This window comes from Brachionichthys hirsutus, chromosome 3 (genome assembly GCF_040956055.1).
Source record: "Brachionichthys hirsutus isolate HB-005 chromosome 3, CSIRO-AGI_Bhir_v1, whole genome shotgun sequence".
Classification (NCBI taxonomy): Eukaryota; Metazoa; Chordata; class Actinopteri; order Lophiiformes; family Brachionichthyidae; genus Brachionichthys; species Brachionichthys hirsutus.
The window spans coordinates 14273581-14296254 of record NC_090899.1 but is presented as its reverse complement, the minus strand read 5'-3'; the positions used below and the strand labels follow the sequence as shown (position 1 = coordinate 14296254).

The following is a 22674-nucleotide window of genomic DNA, read 5'->3' as shown; positions in this document are numbered from 1 at the left end:
TATTAAAAAGTTTACAAAATGGGCAATATTCCGGGCGGTCCTTGAACGCACCGGCGTCTCGCGTCACCCTTTCTCCGGGCTGCTCGTCGGCGCAGCCATTTTGATGTTAGAGCGCGTCGTTTTTGGAGAGACTTATTGGAAAGGGTGAGCAGCGCTCCTCGCAGCTTGGCGTTGATATTAGTTCTAATCGTCCGTGTCGTTTGGGATCGATCAAATCGACGTTTGCGTGTCTGTGGCCACGCGGTGAATCTTTTAGCGTGCAGTGTTAGCTTAGCTAGCGTTAGCTCCTTGCTAGCGTGGGCGAGGTAGCTCACGGACGCTTGACCCCGAAGCATCGTAGAGGTGCTGTCCGTTTCATTATCTTGCTTTGGTAACACAATGGCCCAACTACGGTGACGTCACGCTTTCTTTCGCCGCCATCAGGAATGTATGTTCCAGGTTATCCGCAGTCGCTAGCACGCACGCTATAACAGGTCATCTTGGGCTAGCCGCGACAGCGCTAGGGTCGGCGCTGTGGTTAGCCGTTCCCGTTTTTAGATGCTACTGACGTGAAATATCAGCGCAAGCAAAACAACTGCAGCTGGTGTCATGTCCGCAAAAGAGGAGTAGATGTTCCGAATCAAAAACTGTGTGGCGTGTTTATGTGCAGGTGCGAATCCAGGCAAGAGAGATGTGGGACCAGGGAGGACAGCCCTGGCCGCAGTGGCCCCTGAGCCAGCAGCAGTGGATGCAGTCCTTCCAGCACCAGCAGGATCCAGGTCAGGGATGCTCGTTCTCACTGTGCTCGTTCTCACTGTGCACGTTCTCACTGTGCTCGTTCTCACGCTGCTCGTTCTCACCCTGCTCGTTCTCACTGTGCACGTTCTCACTGTGCACGTTCTCACTGTGCTCGTTCTCACTCTGCTCGTTCTCACTCTGCACGTTCTCACCCTGCTCGTTCTCACCGTGCACGTTCTCACTCTGCACGTTCTCACGCTGCTCGTTCTCACTCTGCTCGTTCTCACTGTGCTCGTTCTCACTGTGCTCGTTCTCACTGTGCTCGTTCTCACTGTGCACGTTCTCACTGTGCACGTTCTCACTCTGCACGTTCTCACTGTGCACGTTCTCACGCTGCACGTTCTCACGCTGCACGTTCTCACTGTGCTCGTTCTCACCGTGCTCGTTCTCACCCTGCTCGTTCTCACGCTGCTCGTTCTCACGCTGCTCGTTCTCACGCTGCACGTTCTCACGCTGCACGTTCTCACGCTGCACGTTCTCACTGTGCTCGTTCTCACTGTGCTCGTTCTCACCCTGCTCGTTCTCACGCTGCTCGTTCTCACGCTGCTCGTTCTCACGCTGCACGTTCTCACGCTGCACGTTCTCACGCTGCACGTTCTCACGCTGCACGTTCTCACTGTGCTCGTTCTCACTGTGCTCGTTCTCACCCTGCTCGTTCTCACTGTGCTCGTTCTCACGCTGCTCGTTCTCACCCTGCTCGTTCTCACTGTGCTCGTTCTCACGCTGCTTGTTCTCACGCTGCACGTTCTCACGCTGCACGTTCTCACGCTGCACGTTCTCACGCTGCACGTTCTCACGCTGCACGTTCTCAGGCTGCACGTTCTCACGCTGCACGTTCTCACGCTGCTCGTTCTCACTCTGCTCGTTTCACTGCACGTTCTCACTCTGCTCGTTTCTCTGCACGTTCTCACTCTGCTCGTTCTCACTCTGCTCGTTCTCACTCTGCTCGTTCTCACTCTGCTCGTTCTCACCGCTGCACGTTCTCACCGCTGCTTGTTCTCACCCTGCACGTTCTCACGCTGCACGTTCTCACTCTGCTCGTTCTCACGCTGCACGTTCTCACGCTGCTCGTTCTCACTCTGCATTTCTCACGCTGCTCGTTCTCACCGCTGCATTTCTCACGCTGCTCATTCCGTCTTGATAATTGTGCACGGCTGGTGTCGTTATTTTCTTTGTGAAGGCCAAGTGGATTGGGCTGCCCTGGCTCAGGCATGGATTGCTCAGAAGGAGTCGACTGGACCAGAGCAGCAGAATATTCAGCCCAACGGCCAGGACATCCCGGGTCTTGAGCCTGTTGGGCCGAGCGGGCCGAGCGGGCCGAGCGGGCCGAGCGGGCCGAGCAACCACAGCGCCTTCCAGGGCGACCCGGCGTTCGGCAGAATGTGGCAGCCAGGTATAAAGCTTATCTAATTGGACAGTAGCGCCAGAATTCACGTTGTTTCGTCCACTGAGCAAGTAGAGAGGATGGAATCAGTGACGCTGATGCTGGAGGATGCAAATGGTGTTCAATGTGAATGCAATCCGGCCATGCTTTATTTGCCTTCTTGCCCTCAGCCGAGCACGCAAATGGACTGTCACCACAAAACTGTGGCAACGTGCGAAGTGGCAGAAATGAATGCGCTCGTTACTGTCTTAAAATTAGGATTGGATTGTTTTCACCTGCAGTCTGAAAAAAGGTCTAGTTCTTCATGAGAAGTATAAAGAGTTGAAGTTCCTTTTACATTGACGGAAAGATTTTAATGTTGCTGTTTGTTTATTATGTTGTCATTAACAGAATGGGGAATGCATGGGCAGCCCCCTCCTCCCCCACCCCCCGAACAGCCCTGGATCCCTCCCGGCTCTGGACCGATGGATGTTGTGAACCCCAGTGAGGACAGCACTAGCCAGGATAGCGCAGAGTTTAACTCTGATGCTCAACGTGGGGCTTACCCCCAGAACAGCCGTGGGTATGGGGCACAGCCCGACAGCTACGCCATGGCCCCGATGGCCATGAACCAGTTTGATTATCAGGTATGCTGTTGAAGCGTTCGGGTGTTAGTGTGACAGCCAAGTAACGCAAGAAGGAGCAATCCATGTAAACCGTGCCGGGTCCCAGCACCAAGATGTATCGAGTATTGCTTTCTTGATGCGGGGAAGAGGAAAGTGTTGGCTTGTTGATGGTCCAGCATGGTTTGGCATGGTTTTATTTCTAGTTGTTAACCGGCTCTGGCTTAGTCAGGAGGTTTAGACTGAATGCCCGCTAATGTATTCTGCGGCGATGGCAGTAAAGACATCCCCGCGGTCGGTGGGTAACCCTTGGTGGGAGTTGAGCGAGAACGCTCCGTATGTGAACGACTGTTTCTAACTTTCAGCTTGTGCTTTCTCTTCACAGCATGGTGCGGCGTCGTCCTTCCCTCCTGCACCCGCGGGTTTCCCTTCGGCGTACTGGCAGGGTCCTCCTCAGAACAGACGGGATGCCAGGCCGCCCGGGTTCAGGGACCGGCCCCGGTCCCCTATCCAGCTCCCTGTCAAGCAGGAGGCTCCGGCGCTATTGGGTGAGGGCAACTTCACTCGACTTGCATGAAGGGTCAGATTGCTTTGGGAGCATGAAAACACCGTACAGTGTGTTTGTTATCCGTCAAAGATGGACGAGAAATTATGTTTTATGGATAAATAAAGGTATAACGTTCATTCGAAAAGATATCATTTTTATTTCATGTTAATTTTTGTTATGATTTCATGGTCATACTAACGCAGTATATCATTAATTCAGGTCGTACAGCGGTTTCTGTAATTCCTGACCAAAGCATGTTTTTGGTCGCTGTTCATTAAATCTTGTGCTAGTGACTACAGGGGTCCCTCATTTATCGGGGGGGGGGGGGGGGGGGGGGTCCCTTTCTTGAATGCTGTTGGACACGTGAGCTGTTCGTCAAAACCCTCAACCCGAAGCGTAATTTCCTACCATCATGAAGTTTGTGAGAGGACAGATGTTTGGGTTCGGGTTAGCGAACAGCGTTAAAACATGAAATTAGCCCCAAATATCTGTTCTATTAATTCTGCCGGTTCTGTTTTATGTGTATCAATAATAAGTTTCGTTAACTGTTAATCTTTACCGTTGAAAGGTCCATTCTCTCCTGATTTGACGTGGCTGTGCTACAGTAGAACACAATGCGCGTTCAAGCACTGTAAAAAAAAAACATGGAAAATTGCATTAAAAATATCTGCGAAAGATAAACCGCGTTATAGCGAGGGACCACTCACTGTATATCGGTAGAAGGATGCTGAGGATGGAGCTGCCAGGGAACAGGGCTAGAGGTCGACCCAGGAGAAGATACATGGACGTAGTGAGGGAGGACATGAGAGTGGCTGGTGTTGGGGAGGACGGTGCAAAGGACAGGGTGAAGTGGAGAACGTTGCTTTTCTCTGTCAACCCCTCAGAGGACAAGAAGAAAGTACAGCAGTGGTTAGAGAAATTGTCCTTAGTAGCACGTCTTGTGAACACTAGTGTACCAGCAACCTCTTCATTGTGTCTTGCCACATCCAGGGTATTAATCGGGTCAGGAATAAGTTGAAGACAGCAGTGAAGAGGATTCAACTGCAGTCATTTAAAAGTTGTAAACAAGAGTGCAAAGGCTTGAAAAATGTGGATGCTTCCTTTTGAACTTGGATTTTTACCACCAGATGCGGTAAAAAGGCGTACTTTACCTGCATGGATCCGAGAGGGCCTCGAAAAGATGGACAGAGAGAAGCAAAAGAAGATGGAGCGAGAGCGAGTGGAGAAAGAACGAGCAAAAATGGCCAAGGATAGTGGCAAAGTGCGCGAGGCAGACGAGGACGGTGACGGGCCACGTGTTCCTCGCAAGAGTAAATTTGTAAGTAACCGGTTTCGAGCCTTGACAAGAAAATGAATTCTTCTCGGCAATGACGGGAAATCTAAGGTCGGGGTCGGCAACCTTTTCCATGACGCGTGTCACTTTACAAGGTACTCAAGTACACTTACTTCGTTAATCAAATAATTTGTAAATGATCTGTTTTTAAACATGATCACTTAACTGCTAAGTTTATATATATATATATATAATGGTGCAAATCTATAAATCAGTGTTTTGTAGGACACACTAAACTTACAGGCATGAAGAAGAAGCAGCGGTTTCGTGGGATCTCCGTTCTTGTCTATCACGGCTCAGCTATGTCTGTCCTGTAGGCGGGCAGCGGCAGTTTCGGACATGCCTCTGAAAGTTGTGTTGTCAGGCGGCTGCGTCTTCATGCGGGAGAAGATCGCTGTATCTAACGTAGGGCTCGGCAAACAAAAAGCCATTTTTATTTTGCACGCAACACGGAGAGAAGCAACATTGCTGCCGCTGCCAGTCGGAGAAGACCGTCCAAAGACGGGGATAAGTAATTCAGTTCTCTCAAACTGGTTTGGGTTTGATCCCACTAATGATCAACAGGCAAAGCCGTTCTGCAAAACCTGTTTTAGGACTGTCGCTACAGGGAGTAGCAGCACGACCAACTTGTTTCAGTAGTTGAAAAAACAAGCAACCCGGTGAATGGAGACGTGCAAGCGGCTCCGACACGAAAACGGCAGCCCGAGCACGCGTGTGTGCCGCACGATGAGGTGGAGGCAAAAATGTAACAATGTTTGGGTTCTAAACATGACATGTTGCTGTTAAAGATAATATGTTTACAATAGTTTACCTTTTGGCGAGTAGGATTATGTCTACCACAGGCATTTAAGCATGTTTTGTGTCTTATTTACGCCTTGTTTGACGTGTTTTTTTTTATTGCAATAGTTATATTGTATCTCAGAAAATTTAAGCTCATGTTGACCTACTGTTGCGCTTTTGCTTAAACCTGGGGTAAAGCTTGAATTTTTGAATGACGAAGCCTATTTTGAGATTGATTGTATGCATTATAGCAGGGGGGGGGCAAACTTTTTGACTCGCGGGCCACAATGGGTTCTCAAATTTGACAGAGGGGCCTGGCCAGGAACAGATGGATGGAGTGTTTGTGTAAACTAAACTAAATGACATGCAAAACCCATTACATGAAAGAATTTGGCCTTTTACAGGTAGCATTACAGGGAAAAGGTAACAATGAATCAGGTTTAATTATAATAACATTTCATTTAATGATATAATTTGAACAAGTTTGGCGGGCCGGATTAAATAGCCCAACGGGCCGTATATGGCCCCCGGGCCTTGGTTTGCCCATGCCTGCATTATAGACTGAGGACAATCACAGCAATGAAGCAATGCACTTTCAGCAGTATATCTGAAATCTTCAGTCATTTAAAAATGCATAGAAAAATGTAAATCGAATTGAAATTCGAATACCCTTAAAAACAAGCGACATCGTTGACATCCAACGCGGCCATTTCGCCCACGGCCACGCGAAATACCAGAGCAGACGTTCGCTGCCGAGACGTTTCCTGACGTTTAATTTGCATGCCTTCCCACAGTCTGTGCTGAAAGGGGCATCGCTTTCATCCGTGATATAAATGTATTATTGCAATTATTGCCAGTCCTGTCGATAAAGCCTCCATTATGTGTTCTCTGTCAGTGAACGGTTTTCCGTGTTTCACTCTGCAGTGAGAAATGTTATAACTCCTCCCCTCTGTTGCACCTTCGATCTCTTGAAGGTGCTGCGCTGTTTAGCATACTTTGCTAGCGCTGCTTTTAGTAGGTGCGTTTACATGGACACATTTAACCCGGTTAAAATCCTGATCGGAATAAAAATGCTTCATGGACACACCTTAACCGGAATAGTCTAACCCAATCCAGCCTGATCCGGTCACAATTCTATCCCGATCGAGAGGGGTGGTTTATACCGATCTGTGTAAAACACTTATTCCGATGTTTCGGTACAAGTCGTCCTCACTGCGCATGTCTGTGACGTCAGCTACACGCGCTGCTGCTATTGCCGGAAGCTAGTTGAAGCAGAGCGAGCGAAAAGCACGGCGGGCGGAAGACAGAACTGGTCAATATCTGAGACAAACATGTTGCCGGAGACATTAAAGGAGGAAACTAAAAGCGCAAACTTTCGGGGAAACGGGGAAAACGAGCGAAATAACGTTTCAGGCAGAAAAGCGCGGAGCGATGATTTGTTTACAGCGGAAGTCGCTACGCTACGCTTCTTCTTCTACCATTTCCGGTGCTTTTGGTCAAACTGCGCATGTCAAAATATTCTGTTCCGATCAAAAGTGTGATGCATGAACACGCAAATCCTAATCGGATCGGATTTTTAGGGTCCATGAACACGGCGCATCGGATCACAATTTTACTCTGAACTCGGAATAAAGAAATTTTGTCCATGTAAACGCACCTACTGACTCAGCTTTTCTCATTTCTCAAAATGGCGCCGCACCCTCGATGTCCTACAATCCACACTTTCACAGCAATTATCGCCCGGCCTCCTCTTGAAATAAATCCATACTCGCTTGTCCAACTATGCTGGAAAGGAGGACTGGCATTCACTCGCTATGCTTAATTGATCTGTTCCAGGACAGTGACGATGAGGGGAATGACGACGATGAGGAAAAGACCTCAGTGAAGAAAGAATTTTCCGACCGGAGTCCCTCGCCTCCTGCAGAGGACAGTGAACCTGAAATGACGGAGGAGGAAAAGGAATTCCAGCTGGTCAGTTTGATCGCTCGTATTTCCTCTGCATATTGGATATTTTTGAAAAGTGTGCATAGAAAATATCGGCTTTTTGTTATATTTTATTTTAGATCATCACGACAAAAACGCTTCTGACAGAAATCCTTCTTGAGGTCACTAATGAAGAGATCCTGCATGTGGCCAAAGAGGCTCACCGGAAAGCAACTCGAGGTCTGCCCTTTCTCAGTTTATTCTGCATCAGTGCTTGTCACCAAGCCTTTATGCTTGAATCTGGAGAATGAATGAGATCCTCTCATTAAACTTAATTATGCCCTGTAAAATAAGGAGCAAACATTCTCTGCTAATGCATCACAAAGAGAGAAAGCAGAGCATGCTTTTCACAAACCTATTTAAGATCTGGCCATCTGGCACCTGAAGCTGCGGGTCCTGCTGAAAGTCTGAAGTGACCGCTGGCTGACCAGTATCCACCTGTAGATGAGTGACCACTTCCATTGAAGTGCATTTAGCTCTGTTCATCCTGTCGGACTGTTTGACTTGATTTTGTTGCAGGTTTTGTCTGTTAACCCTCTCTTTCTTTTCTCCATTTGTTTTTATTTTTGTTTTTTCTCTCTTGTTACCAATGGCAGCTCGTTTGAGTAGAGCATTAGCTGTGATCCCCTTCGCTAGCGACTCTTGAGAAAATGGCTATAAGTGTTTTAACATGTTGTTCCTGTTGTTGATGTGAATCAAAGCTCCTGCAAAACAACTGGCACAGTCAAGTGCACTGGCTTCTCTGACTGGTCTCAGTGAGTATCCCTTTTTCTGTCACTCAGGGGGGGGGAAGAAAAATATCTATATTTATGGCTGGGTAATGGTGCCAACATATGATAGCAAAAGATAGAACTCCCAGAACGGGAATCTAAGTAACAGAGTTTGGTTTAGTTTTGTTCTCTGATGACAAACGCATGCTCTTTAATAGTAAATGTATATATAAGATATACCGTTGTGAGTGACCTTGTTTTAAGGGATTCATAATGTAAAACAAAGTTTTACATACATAAAAAACCTTGGGTTGCCATTTGAGAAACCTGATTGTGAGAAAGCGTCCGTATCCTTTCCAATACTCAACAACCTCGGGGCTCTGTTGTGGCAGGTGGGCTTGGCGGCTATGGTTCAGACGAGAGTGATGATGAGGATGGTCACAGCCCGCGAAGGTCTGAATCATCCGACACGGACGAGGAGGAGTTGCGCCACCGCATCCGGGAGAAGCAAGACGCCTTCCGTCTCAAAGAGTGGGAGATGCTGCAGCTGCAGGAAGAACAAGCAGCAGAGGCTCTGCTTGCGCGTGGTGAGAGCTGATGTTCAGGTCTCTGCATGGCTTCACGTCGAGCCGCAGTATCACGCTGGAGTAAAGACGATGGCATGATACTAGCAGGGATCGATGGAAGAGCCACCTTCCTGTATTCTCACGTAGCGAATGGTTTTCCTTTCACTATGAGAAACTGAGCTAAACATGGAGCCCTCCGGAGAACAGCAGTAACCTACGGTGTCCTATAAAGGACAAACGACACAAATGGCAGAACGATATGCAGTGCTACAGCACTGTTTTTAGTTACTGCCTTACAAATACAATACAATCCAGTATTATTTGACTCGCCACGTGTCAACATACATACCCTCGTGTGCCGAGCGTGACACGCGTGTCTTAGGACCCAAACCCAAACATACACTGCCAGGCCCGGCGTTGAATTCTGCCTCTCTTCAACGGCCAATAACTCCAGAACAAAAAAATGAGAGGAACACACTTATCTTTCCTGCTGAGAGAATAGACTCTAATCTTTCATTTCGGTGTGTGCGCATAGTCATAGCACGAAATACTCTGTGGGGCTTGGAAAACGGGGAGAAATGAGTAAAAACTGGGGCGCTCGGCTTATTGCGGAGCTGAAAACGGCTGATTTTCTTTAGTTAAGTAATACTTGAACTTACAAGCACAATGGCCACAGTGTGAGCAGGAGTTCAACTGTCCAAAGTAGAGCTGAATTGATCTCCAGATTGCATCCGTAATTATTTTGAGTGCTAGCTGTGTGTTCCCAGGTTTTACGGGGCCTGATGTTTGCTTGTTCATTTTAACTATTTTCTGATGTTTTGTTTCTACAGAAGAGATGGCAAAGGAGCGACTGAGCAGAGAAAAGGTGGAATATGATGAGGGACAGCCAGAAAACGCACACAAACAGGAAGTGAAAGAGAGGGAGGCGGAGCCGTTGGTAGAGAGGCGTAGGTCCCGGAATGAGAAGGAGGATAGTGAGAGCAAGAGCTCCGGCAGAGGGAAGGAGAGATCAGGGCGAAGTGCCAGCGATTCCCCAGGGAACGGCCACAGCAGCAGCTCCCGCTCTTCTTCAAGTCACAGCAGCCATCGCTCTTCCTCCTCCTCATCTTCCTCCTCCTCATCTTCCCGCAGTTCTTCTCGATCTTCCTCCCCACGACGGAAGAGGAGGCGTAGCCGGTCCTCCTCTTACAAGGCTCGTCGGCGCAGCCGCAGTCGCAGCCATAGCGCCCATCGGCATCGTAGCGAGCGTAACGAGAAGGTCAGAGACAGGAGGAGGAGCAGTGCTGAGAGATCAGGCCGCCACAAGAAAGACCGCAGCGATTCCAGGGAGCGCAGGAGCCGCAGAAGTAGATCCCGATCCAGAGAGAGAGAGAGGGCCAGGCCCAGGGACAGTCACAGCAGGGACAGGGACAGGGACAGGGAGAAAGAAAGGGAGAAAGAAAGGGACAAGGAGCGGAAAAGGAGCCGGGATGGAAGGGATGGCAGTCACAGCCGTAGCAGCAAACACAAACCAAAGGCTTCCAGCAAAGACACTGAGAGGAGGAGGGAAAGAAGTCACAGCCATGAGAGAGACAAGAAAAAGAAGGATAAGGAGAAAGAGTCTGATAAAAGGAGAGAGAGACCAAAGGCCAAAGAGAGAGAGAAAGAAAAAGGAAGCTCTTTAGTTAGAGAAGAAAACGGTAAATCAAAGAAAAGAAAAGACGGTGACTCTTGGGCAGACTCGCAGAGTGACAAGCATAGCAAGGCCAGCAAGAAGGGCTCGGCCAGAGCCAACAAGAGACGCTCCGACTCCGACTCGAGTAGATCCCCCTCCCCCGAAGTTAGCAAGGAAAAGAAATCTAAAAAGTCCAAACGTAGTCGCTCAAGGTCGACGGACAAATCTCACAAGTCTGGTAAGAAGGCAAGCCGCAAACACAAGTCTAAGTCACGATCAAGGTAGTATTCGTTTTTTCCTCTCTATTATTACTGTGTTTCATTGTGATTGCTCAGGAATCTCTATAATTAGTATATTTCACATAACTGTGGACTGAACGTTACTGCTATTCACTGTTTGAGCAGTCGATTCCGACGAAATAAAGAGCTTATGCGTCATCGCTTTTCTTTTTCTTTTTCTTTCCCTTTAAATCCAATTGGCTATTTCTGAATTTCTTGAGTTTCGTGTCATCACGCTGTCCTCCATTGATCCGGTCGGCTGGGCCTCTCTGCGGCGCCTTGCGTTTGCCTTTAGTCTGCATGTGGGCTGTTGGTTGTTGCTTGCTGCGCGGGTGTGATTGCTGCAGCATTAACGTCGTGCCCACGTCTCTTACAGGTCCCCGTCCCCGTCCCGTCGGAGCAGACGCTGAGGAGCGCAGCGAACCACCTGATCTGTGACCTTGACCATTTTAAATTCCATGAGTTGAGCAGGCTTGTCTCATTATAGAGGCAGTTGTGTAGGTGAACCCCCCTCATACATTTCTTTCTTTCATCTTTGTAAATATATTTTTAACGTGTGGCTGAGGAAGAGTTTCTGAATGGTAGGAGTTTTCACAAATCGTTACGCAAAGCTTAATAAGTTGATGTGGACACTAAAATATGAGCTTATCATTTTAAACCGTAACTAGTTTCTTCGCAACATTAATGTAAAATGTCCAATAAAGCTGTTTGTTCATTGGCCGGCCTCAGTGCGTCCTTTTCTCTCGTCCCATTGAAAGCAGACCTTCTCTGCTTCTTGAGTCGTAATAACTCTGTTAATGTAAGAATGCAGCCTCGTGGTTAGCAGACCTAACGTAGCATTTCTTATTTCTCCCTTTGCGTCGGTCCCAAGCTCGGCGAAATGCAGAGCGTTGCGTCGGGAATGGTGTCCGGCGTAACAACTTCGCCATTTGAACATGCGAATCAACGTAAATAAAGACACCGGATTGGGCGAGGCCCTGCTGAGAGTAGGATTACTGCGGGTCGAAGAGAGGAAGGAGTGGACCATGTGCTACGTTTGTGCTGTTAAAAGAAACATTTGTGCTGTTATGATTTTGATGTTTCTACTGTTTTATTGTTCAGTTACTCTTGGGTTAGGAAGCTCATCACAAACTAGGGGGCCCCCAAAGAGCACCTTGCTTAGGGGCCCCCATGAAGCTAGAAACGGCCCTGAGTGGAAACGACAGCTAATTGAAGAAACAAACAGAACACATGCAGCTTCAGTTTAATATCAGAATCAATAAATCAATATTTATCTCTTTAGCTAAAAAGAAATGCAGCATCTGGCAACTTGTCAAACAACTTCAAATATATTGCAAAAACAAATAATAGCGGCTTCGAACATTGACATTTACAAGTGAAAGGATAAATCACTGGGATTATCAAGAGAAAATTAATCAGCATTAGGTGTGTTTACATGGACACATTTAATCGGATTAAAAGACTGATCTGAATAACAATGCTGGTCAATATCTGAGACAAACGTGTTAACGAAGATATTAAAGGAGGAAAGTAGTGAAAACGGGGAAAACGCGCGAAATAGCGCTGACGTTTCAAGCAGAAAGGGGCGGGGCGATGTTTTGTTTACAACGGAAGTCGCTACGGCTTCTTCTTCTACTATTTCCGGTATATTTGGTATAAATTACGCATGTTAAAATATGTTTTTCCGATCGAAAGTGTGATGCATGAACACGCAAGTCCTAATCGGATCAATATTTTTAGGGTCCATGAACAGTGCATCCGATCACAATTTTACTCTGAACTCTGATCGGATTAAAGAAATGTTGTCCATGTAAACGTCGCCAATAAATGTTCAGAAATATCAATGCAAAACGGGGGGAGCTATTTAAATGAACATGTCACATTATATGTCTTGAATATATTTTGAATTGACATGGTAATTATAGTTGTTTTAAATAATAGTCAGAGGCAGTTTCGTGAAATTTCTCATTGCAGACATTTTATTTTGAAGTTTATTGACGGAAATGCAGCTGTTGCATTCAATATTTCTATTGACAGAGGTCGACAGGAACAGCTGAGCACCTTTCTGGAGAGAAGCGGCCTGGATGTTTACACCCGAACACTTCCAGAGATCCGCGAGTCACCGCGCCGCCATGCCGTAGACCGCCGTTCAGAGGACGCCTAACGGGGGGGCGGCAGCAGGACGCGGGCCGGGCGGCAGCAGGACGCGGGCCGGGCGGCCGTCACCGAGGCGCGGAGGATGCACTGGGCTGCAGGCTTCCCCTCCTCCCAGCCGTGCGTGGCGGAGCTCGGGCGCAACCACAGCCTGCCTCTCGGGCTGTGCGGCTCCGAGCAGCACCACGGCTGTGTCATCGCCTTCCCTTTGCGGGACAACGGGGGCTTCATGTCGGCTCTGGGCTCGGACTCCTGGTGGAAGAGGAGCCTCTACATCACCGGGGGGGCCCTGCTGGCGGCCGCGGCGTACCTCCTCCACGAGCTGCTCGCCATCCGGTAGGCTGATGGCTCCTTTCCACGCGTTTCATGGAGCCCTCAGATGCGGTTGTACTATTATATGTATATAAATATATATTATATCAACTGCTGGCGCTTCAGACCTGGTTTTCCTTCCAAGGACGCGACACGAGAGGAATGGAAATACATGAAATAAATAAAACTGGAGTCACGCGTTTGCGCATCCAAAAACTATTAGAACACATTTTGCTATGTTAAAGACTGAAAACAAAATGGAATGAATTCATTTTTCTCCTCAAAAGTCTACAAACAATTTCCCGCAATGATAAAGTATGAAGATATTTAAAAAACATTAATTCAAATGTAAAAATAAAGGAACAGAAGCCTAATATGTCCACAAGTATTCTCATTCTTTGGTTAATGCTTTGTTTATTTTTGCCAGTCTCCTCCAGTATGAAGCAAAAGCTCAAACACCGAGTCTTGGGCAGTTTCTGCCATTCTTCTTTGCAGGAGCTCCACCAGGTTGGATCGAGAGCATCGGTGCCCAGCCATTCTCAAGCCTCCAGGGATGTTCCATCGGCTTCAAAGGACATTAATGAGCCACTCCTTTGTTATAACAGCTGTGGTGCTTACTGCCGTGAATGACCTTGGCCCCAGTCTGAGGTCAAACGTGCTCTGGAGCAGCTTTTTAATCAAGGCTGTCTCTGCACATTGTTATATTCACATTTCCCTTCATCCTGACTCGTCTGCATTTCTGTTGTGGCGGAAACATTTGACTCTCCGTTGCAACCGCAGTCACGATGGCATCGGAGTGAGGAAGATGTGATTGAAGACTGTGCTGTGCTGTGCTGGGGGGGGGGGGCATGCCTGTCAATGGAGGGAGGATGCTGTGAGTACGTCCTGTGACACTGCCCTGGTAGTTTCTGCCCCCCCATCCCCCACCATTATCTGCGTAACCTTGCCTCTCGTGTTGCTGCTGCTGCTGAATCACGCGCAGCCTCTGAGACTGAAGCCCAGCTACTGTTTCCATCGGAGGACGCGCTCTAAGCGGCTCTACAGGGAGATTGTAGCCGCACATTTCAGATGACAGGCGGAAGAGAAGGGTGTGATGGAAGGAAGAAAAGGGCAACGATGTTTGGAGCTGCCAACTAGAGTGGGATGATTTAATTGGATTAATTTTGTGCAGTACGATCGTACCATTTGTGTAGAGTTCTTGAAATAACAGAAAATAATCAAGGCTTTAGAAAAGTGTAGAAACATGAACATGAAGCGTTCTGACAGATAAATGTGTGTTTAATTATATTTACATAAATAATAAGAGTGCTTTAAAATGAGCAATAATACCACAAACATCCTGCCTGTTCTTCAGAGGTTATCGGTTAAGGTCCGAGATCAAATACTACAAATGGCTCTTTTCTTAATGTGAAAGAGAAGTAAAAAAAAAAAAAAAGTATCAAATATTTGAAATTCTGATGATTCGCGTTTCGGTAGCACAGAAAACCAAAATAAGTTCCAACATCTTACTAAAACAAATGAAATGAAATTTAAACGAATGAATGCAAATACTATTACGCTTTGCCTCGTGCCGTTTTCGCTGGTCGTAGGGCATTAATTTCAGAATAATGCAGCATGTACAAGCCAGTTTAAAGGAGAGACCATTATCCAGCCGTGAAAAACATCTTTAATAATCTCGTTGTATATCCACTACGCAATGCCAATAAAGGCTTTCTATTCTATTCTAGTCTACAAAGTAGAAAGCGTCTACAGCAGAGCAGCATGATGGACGACAGCACAAGGTTTGAACGTTACAGGAGAGGAGCCACAGCAGGAGGAAGAAATGAAAGTGTGTATTTATCGAACAATAAAGTATTTAAAAAACTCACTGATGTATCACCCGACAGGAGAATCTCAATGGATTCAAGGGTTCAGCTAAGCACAGCCAGGTTTAGTTTGACGCCAAGAGAAAAGTATGACTTTTAAATTAAAATATAAACAACGTTTTATATTTACTAACTGGAGATATTGTTCTCTGCTCAGGAAGGAGCAGGAGTTGGACTCCAAAGATGCCATCATCCTCCACCAGTTCTCCAGGCCAAAGAACGGCGTGCCCAGCCTCTCACCCTTCTGTCTCAAAATAGAGACGTACCTGCGCATGGTGGATCTGCCCTACCAGGTGATGATGCTCTGCAGAACACGTTCATTCATCTTCTGGACCGCTTCGTCCGGTGCTGGAGCCCATCCCAGCAGGCGAAAGGCGGGGTACACCCCCGACAAGCCGCCAGTTCATCGCAGAATGTTAGAATCGAATTCAATCTCACTGATGCATATTATCTATTTGTAATTGTTTAATATGCCATCTACTTATTGTAAGGCTGGTGCTTTGATCCCTCAAAGTATACCTTAAGGACAAACGCAGGGTGTGACCTTCTCCTTCAATTCATGAACTGCTGATTATAAACACTAGGAGTTGGTTCCTAGGGTCATATAATTAGGTAGGAGAGATCTCAGTGAGGTGATGTCGCCATGGCAACGTCGCCTTGTGTGCTCGGTCCCAGGTGCAATGGGTAATAACAGAGAGGCGTGCTTTCTAGTCAGCGGTGGGATAGTTATCGTCGCTTATAGATCAGAACGATTGTCAGGTAAGCAGGGAGTTTGTATTTTTTTCAACTCACTATTTTATATTCACTGAATAATATTTTATGTGTTGCTTCAATGGCCTCTCCCAACTCTTTGATCTTGCCGCATTTCTTTTTTCACCCCAAATCTAAAAAACATTTTCATAAACGAGGCCTGTGTCGTCATAAGTTGAGCTATAAGTGATATAAATGAAGGTAACAAGCACTCGAGGGATCCGACGGGGAATTGCATAAAAGGTTTATTTTCAGTCCACAGTAAGGAATCGTAACTATTCTGTCGTGAATGTGTTCGCCTCTTCAGAACCACTTTGACGGGAAGCTGTCGCCGCAGGGTAAGATGCCCTGGGTGGAGCACGATCACGAGCAGGCGTCCGGCTCCGACTTCATCCTGGACTTCCTGGAGGAAAAGCTGGGCGTCAACCTCAACGAGAACCTCAGTCCGCAGGAGAGAGCCGTGTCCCGGGCCATCACCAAAATGGTGGAGGAACACCTCTACTGGTGAGTCGATGCTAGAGAGCAGGCTTCCAAAATGTTCCGACCTTGTTCCAGACACCAGACAACTGGAATTTGATTTTTTAGTTCCATTTTCCTTCTTAAGACCCAGATTTCAAAATAAGCGCGACATAGAATGGCATCGTTAACAATAACTGAAATCTCACATTGTACCTCGGCAACGTATTGATTTAAGCGAAATGCTTATTATTTTTATTATTATTATTATTATAAACTTTATTACAGGCTCTAGACCCAATAGTAAAAACATACAACACAAAAACACAGCAAAACATCTTATTCAGGAGAGTCTTAACAGACGCCAATGCCAATGTTTCCATAGATATGATTGATTATTGTCTCTGAAATGTTGTGACGAGCAACAAAAAGCTGGGCGAGTAGAGGAAAGATCAAAGAGAGCTTTGGGTGCCGTCTCTTAAATCAGCACCTTCAGCATTTCTGAATAGAAAGAAATACAAACGGAATAACCGATATCTTGCCTTCACTGCCTTCAGCCGAGTTGTAAAGGATTAAATCGTCTTTCTTTATGGACCCGTTCCATGATGCCCCACCTTTTTGCCGCTGACGTTGCATTATTTAAGTAGCCTTGTGTCACCGCGGTATCAGCCCTCCCCCTCTGGGGAGTCGCTCCGGTGCCTCCGGGTGAGAAGCAGACCGCTGGGAGGAAATCGTTTGCCGGAGAGGATCTGAGCGTTTTCCATTACCTAAAAGCCCAATCCATCTTCCACCGCCCCCCACACAGCCACACACACACACTCACCGGGCTCGAGCCCTTGCAAAGTGGCCTATCCGCTGTTTAATAATGCCGGAGCACATACTGAAGTAAACCTAGCCTCCACATTCACACCGTTTCTTTTGATCCACTTTGTGTTTGGTCTCACAGCGTGCGTTTAGAAACGGTATAATTGGTTCAGTAAACCTTCTGAGGTCATTAAGGTGACCTCCCACCATGCCAAGTTTAAACCCACATGCACCTATCGGTTTAATTATTCATGTTAAGGAAGGCCTGTTGCCCTTTTAGGGCTACAGAGCCGCGGGCTGGCAGCAGCAGCTGATGCTGAGCTCACCACCACAGATTCCCAGCAGCCCTTCTGATTGAACGAGCTGTGAAATGACATCAGACTTGAGTCCTTGCGGCTACGCTTTGCATTTCATCCTCCATCGCTGTCTCAGCAGTCGCATCAACGCGTTGGTTAGACGCTCCCTGAGCTCATTCTTCTGTGCAGCACATTTAGCCTCTTTTAGCATCCTGTTTTGTTTTCCTGGCTCCCAAACGCCACTCATACTTCTTTGCCACAACTTTATGTGATATTATATCTGATATTTGTACAGTGTTATCATTACATCACAGTTGGAATGGAAATTAGTTTCATCTTGCATTGAGACAAATGTGATGTGTAATGTGTTCCTCAATGGGACTGACACAAACCAGAAGTAGCATTTTTAATATGCAAAGTAAGTTTTTCTTATCCAGTTGTTCGCAAATGTGGAAACGAAGGAGGCCGTTTCCTCTCATCACATCATGCACCTTAAAGTCGTTGCACACACGGCTTCTGAAGAGCCACCGCTCCCGGATGCCTTCATTGAATTTGTATTGAGCGAGCAGCCTTGCACACACTGTCCAGACGGGCGGGCGTTGGTGGGTGGGGGTGGGGGTGGGGGTGCTCCTTGATGGCTCATGGGTTAGCCGCCAGCAGCAGGAATATGGCATGAGGCTTTCAGACCACCTGAGAGGGAGGCTCTGTCTGTTTCTGGAGTGTGATGATGGGATCTTGTTGATGTCTACAAACCGTCCTGTAAGTTAGCATCAACAATGAGCGTACCGAAGATCTCCTGCTGACGTGTGCAGGTTAAACGGCGAGCTCATTAAATCACACACAGGTTTGTCCCTCTATCTGCTGCTGTGGGACAAACCTCTACTCCACTTCAGGATGGTTCATGGAAACAAGACGTTTGTGTTCATGTGGTTAAAAATCTATTTGTATTGATTATTAGTTTAAATGTCAATGCATATAAAGTTTATGCTTAAGTTTTCAGTGAGATTGAATTATATTCTAACATTCTGCGATGAACTGGCGGCTTGTCGGGGGTGTACCCCGTTTGCTGCAGACACTGGGAGAACATAGAATGTCCAGATCCAGCCCACGATCTTCCTGCTCGGGAACCTACAATGACGTGGGTCTCTCGTCGCTTTCTCTGCGGACGTTTGACTGTCACATAACGGAAAAGTTAGTTACAACCCAAAAACCGATATGTGGATCTGAACTCTCGGAGCCCTGAAGTCAAGCTTGATCTGTGGTTTAAAAGCAGTTTGTTGCCGGACACAATCACACATCGGTAACCAAAGATGATGTTCTCCCAGGACTATAGCCTACTGTCAGTGGGTGGACAACCTGGAGGAGACGCAGAAGCTTCTGGCTATGAGCGGGCCTCTGAGCGACACGCTGAAGTGGCTGCAGAGCCACCTGAACGGCGGCATTGTGCGCAGGGAGATGTACGGCCATGGCATCGGGCGCTTCTCCAAAGAGGAGGTCTACTCTCTGATGGAGAAGGACATGAGGACGCTGGCCACACTGCTGGGTAGGAAGGTGTGTGTGTGTGTGTGTGTGTGTGTGTGTGTGTTGCTATGTCCTCCCTTGCTAGTATTCCATTAAAGGTACAAGTCATAGTCTCCGATGGATAACCAAAGATCTATATCATGATCTGAGTTATCAGGTTTTTATTTATTTATTGAGGATAAAATAATTACATTGCATTTCTTAATTCAATTCAAATCAACATAAGTAGGATAAGTTGTATTTTTATTTTCATTTTTAAACCCACTCCGGAGTTCCAGAAACTCAATTCACGGAAACAAGACCGCAAGGGCTTTTTTGAAATGCTCCTCTCAGACAGGATGTTTGACTGTACTTGTACTCCAACATTCTATCTAATAAATATATTCATCATCATCATTTGGTGGATAGTTTGTTAGATTTAATTCAAAACTCAAACCCCCAGATGCAGACGGCGTGCGAAGTTCAGGGATTAACATTGAAAAAGAACGCAAGAAAAGGAGGAGACGAATTAAAACCAAGGAAACAGGAGATCGCATTGTGAGAACAGACGAACTTAAGAAGACAGACTAAATATACAGGGCGACACGGATCCAAGCCGAGAGACAGACTGCAGATTTGCTTAACCGACATCAAAACCTGGATGAAACACAATTTCCTCAAACTTCAAAAAGCATCACAAAATCCACCCAACATTTCGGCAGCACCACCCTCACTCCTTCCCCACTCATCCGCAACCACATGTTACACAAACAACCCGTTCTTTCATCTCAAGAACGCGGCTCGCCTCCGTCCATCACTCGCCTTCTCTGCTGCTGAAACCGTCATCACATCCAGGATCGACGACTGCAGCAGCATCCTCTATGGGGGCCCATCAAAACTCCGCTGCTCGCCTCCTCACCCACACCCGTTCCCGAGAATACATCCCCCTCCGTCCTTCAAAACCTTCATCGGCTCCCGGGCCCCCCCAACGAATACAGTTCAAAGTATTACTGTAATACATGCTACTGTGTGACTGTACTTGTACTCTAACATTCTATCCAATAAATATATTCATTATCATCATCCTCACCACATTAAAAGCTCTCCAGAATCTGCCCCCCCCCATACCTCACAGATCTGCTCCACCATCACACACCCCATCTCGTTCCCTCCGCTCCTCCGACGCCAACCTCCCGTCCCTCCCCCCCGTAGGACCAAGCTCCGGACCTGGGGGGACAGAGCGAGACTTAAAGCCTGTGATTTCCATACAGGGATGTCTTTAAATAATCTTTTTGTCATTGCATCCATGTTTGTTACGTCGTATGGCCGAGAACAGGGAGCGCTCTAAATGTCAGCCACAAGACATCCCGAAGCTGCAGAGATGCCCACTTAGCATCGATCGGACCACTTCTTCTAAAACGGAAAGCTCGTCCCAGAGAGGATGCATCAGGACACTCTGCCAACATGCAGCTTGACTCTCATCAGTGTCCAAATAGAAGCATCTTAACGAATGCTAACCTGTTAGCTTCCAGCCGCAATAGGGTGTCCCACCTCCCGCTAACCAGACTGGGTTCCATTGCACCTTCTAGTCAGACAGATCCACTCGGAGGCTACATGACAACCAGTTACGTGCTAGCAGAGGAGTTTAAACAATGATCTATAGCGAGATTTGAAACATAAACGGATAACCGTAACCAAATGAATCGAATTTTAAAATAGAGGTCGCAATAATGTTGCAAATAGTTAATAAAATGTTTTGGATAAAGAGTTACAAACATTTAACGGATGAAGAACCTTAATCAAGAATAATTTGGTTTTAAGTAGTTTCAAGTGGTTTCAAGGACAGGATGAAAACCGTCGCTCGGTTACTAATAAAGGCTTTGCTTCACCAGTAGTCATCATCAGCTTCCTCTCTGCCCTCTAGGAGATCAGAAGTACTTCATGGGCTCTAAGATGTCGACGTTAGATGCTACAGTGTTTGGGCATCTCGCTCAGGCAATGTGGACCCTGCCTGGGACGCGACCAGAGCAACTCATCAAAGGTCAGTGGCTCTGAAAAACCAACCGGAATCCTCCAATAATGAACTCAATGAATACAACAAATAAAATTGCTGCATTATTGTAGACCCAATTTGTTCATTCTGAACTTTAGTGCTCTGAGCTTTCTAGAAATAAGCAGAACTATGTCCCGTGCTGGCCAGTCCTAGATGTAAATTACATCTTAGCCACTAGATGGCAGTGATGTTCTGCAATGCGGCATTCTGGACCCAGGCTTTGATTGTTGTTCTCATTTGTTGCACAAGGTATGAAACACTGTCACATCTTTGCAGAGAGTAAATCAAAGCTTGTAATCTCGCAGAAGAAGAATCTCTGAGTGATGAAACCAGAAAAGTCTCACCGACCCTCGCCGACATATTTGTGTTCGACGTGTCCGGATGACAGGAGGCGCCAGTGATGCCTGCTAGCGCATGTGAACCTGCTGTTTCTGTGTTCGTACAGGAGAGCTCATCAACCTGGCCATGTTCTGTGAGCGGATGCGGAGGAGGTTCTGGCCCGAGTGGTTTGTCGAAGCGGAGGATCTTTATTACGATGGCGAGAGCGAGAGCGAGAGCGGCAGCAGCAGCACAGGTCTGCTGGACTTTGGCCTCTTCTCTCAGACGGACACGCTAGAAGACAGCAACGCTAGTAGCCAATCAGCTGGACGCACACATACCCCCGACCCCGACCGCTCGCTCTTTGACTCAGACGTAGGCACAGGATCTGACCTTGAATCTAAGGAGCCAATGCCCATCCTGGAGGTTTGACACGAGAAGGGCCCTGATTGGCTGACAGACTGAGACACTCAGGCTAACTTGATGAAACCCAGTGGCCAGAAATGGCTCTCACTGTTTGCGTTACTCTTCCCGCCCCTCCGACCCTAACGCTCGCTCTTGATGGAGAGACTAGGCACTAACACGTAGAGCGTGCAAACTGAACAACATAATTCCGATGCCACTGTGTGATCTGCCTCGTCCTGTACCATCAGAACTGTCCATGGGACCGTTTCTCCTTGCCTTATTTGTCTCGTCCCAAGACACAGAAGCCGGAACCTCCCATGGATTGTGGCCATCGCAGAAGAGTGTCGTCGAGGCGACAGGTGGCACTTCACTCCCTGTGAAGCGATGCCACTAATCACCGCCCTGCCATGTGTCTCGATGTGCAAACACACTGGAACAGGTGGAGATTGATCATGTGGCTAAAAAGAGCAGCTGCTGTGCCTCGGCTGCGACACACCCGCGTGCTGGAGAAGGAACAAAGATGACAGACGAGTGCCCGTCTCTAGAATCTAGAGCATGAGCTGCCCGATCAATCTAGAGTCTAGAATCTAGAGTCGAGAGTGGCTATTTTTTATTTTCTCCTGGTTTATGTCCTAAACGTGTCTATATGCCTGAACCAGACACCAACCCTACATGAACTCATCCGCGAGGTCTGAGGGGAAAGACCAGGAGATATGTGCCTGTTTCATTTTCATCATCCCCTCCCCCCCCCTCTTCATTGTTCGTTTGAACTTTGCCATTCATTTTAAGAGCTCTTGCAATTCCAAGATTTCACCACTAGATGGCGGTTCACAGTCCAGTTACATTAATTTTCCCTTCATATTATTGTCCCCATTCATACTTGTAAATCAGCCTCAGCTTTCGCAGACTGGGTGGGATTTCTGTCCGTTTTTGTTGTTAGCGGTTCCATTTCCTTCTTTCTATATTATGTGTCGTATATCGATAATCCTTGTTTTCTTATTGCTCTCAAAGAGAGAAGTTACTTTGCACTAGTGGAAATGCATTTTCACCTTATTTCAGCAGGAGCAGTCGGCCAAACAAACAGGAAACACACGTCTGCAGCAGGACGGAGGCTTCTGCCGGCTGTCTGTATGTGAATATTACACGT

General features: G+C 47.2%; 2 protein-coding genes across 2 annotated transcripts; both read left to right on the top strand.

The window, feature by feature from the left end:
* Positions 1–130: 130 nt before the first annotated feature.
* Positions 131–11332, top strand: pnisr (PNN-interacting serine/arginine-rich protein). The gene is made up of 12 exons (XM_068757149.1): positions 131–144; positions 650–758; positions 1958–2170; positions 2552–2787; positions 3149–3311; positions 4438–4628; positions 7260–7394; positions 7487–7586; positions 8108–8161; positions 8509–8703; positions 9513–10617; positions 10991–11332. Exons 2-12 carry the CDS (start codon positions 671–673, stop codon positions 11022–11024), a joined length of 2514 nt encoding a protein of 837 aa, XP_068613250.1. The 5' UTR covers positions 131–144; positions 650–670; the 3' UTR covers positions 11025–11332.
* A 1521-nt stretch (positions 11333–12853) lies between these two features.
* On the top strand, positions 12854–21554 carry faxcb (failed axon connections homolog, metaxin like GST domain containing b). Its single transcript, XM_068760385.1, has 6 exons — positions 12854–13104; positions 15103–15238; positions 16003–16199; positions 18577–18794; positions 20676–20792; positions 21250–21554. The coding sequence occupies exons 1-6, from the start codon at positions 12854–12856 to the stop codon at positions 21552–21554; spliced, it is 1224 nt and encodes a 407-aa protein (XP_068616486.1).
* Positions 21555–22674: the final 1120 nt, after the last annotated feature.

What these genes read in the sequence shown, in the direction of transcription:
- pnisr (XM_068757149.1), top strand. Translation starts at nt 671, where the DNA reads ATGTGGGACCAGGGAGGACAGCCCTGGCCGCAGTGGCCCCTGAGCCAG. An exon ending in GGAGGCTCCGGCGCTATTGG is followed by an intron (nt 3,312 to 4,437) that starts GTGAGGGCAACT and finishes TTTTACCACCAG; the next exon opens with ATGCGGTAAAAAGGCGTACT. An exon ending in AAGTCTAAGTCACGATCAAG is followed by an intron (nt 10,618 to 10,990) that starts GTAGTATTCGTT and finishes CGTCTCTTACAG; the next exon opens with GTCCCCGTCCCCGTCCCGTC.
- faxcb (XM_068760385.1), top strand. Translation starts at nt 12,854, where the DNA reads ATGCACTGGGCTGCAGGCTTCCCCTCCTCCCAGCCGTGCGTGGCGGAG. An exon ending in GTGGAGGAACACCTCTACTG is followed by an intron (nt 16,200 to 18,576) that starts GTGAGTCGATGC and finishes ATGTTCTCCCAG; the next exon opens with GACTATAGCCTACTGTCAGT. An exon ending in GACGCTGGCCACACTGCTGG is followed by an intron (nt 18,795 to 20,675) that starts GTAGGAAGGTGT and finishes TCTGCCCTCTAG; the next exon opens with GAGATCAGAAGTACTTCATG.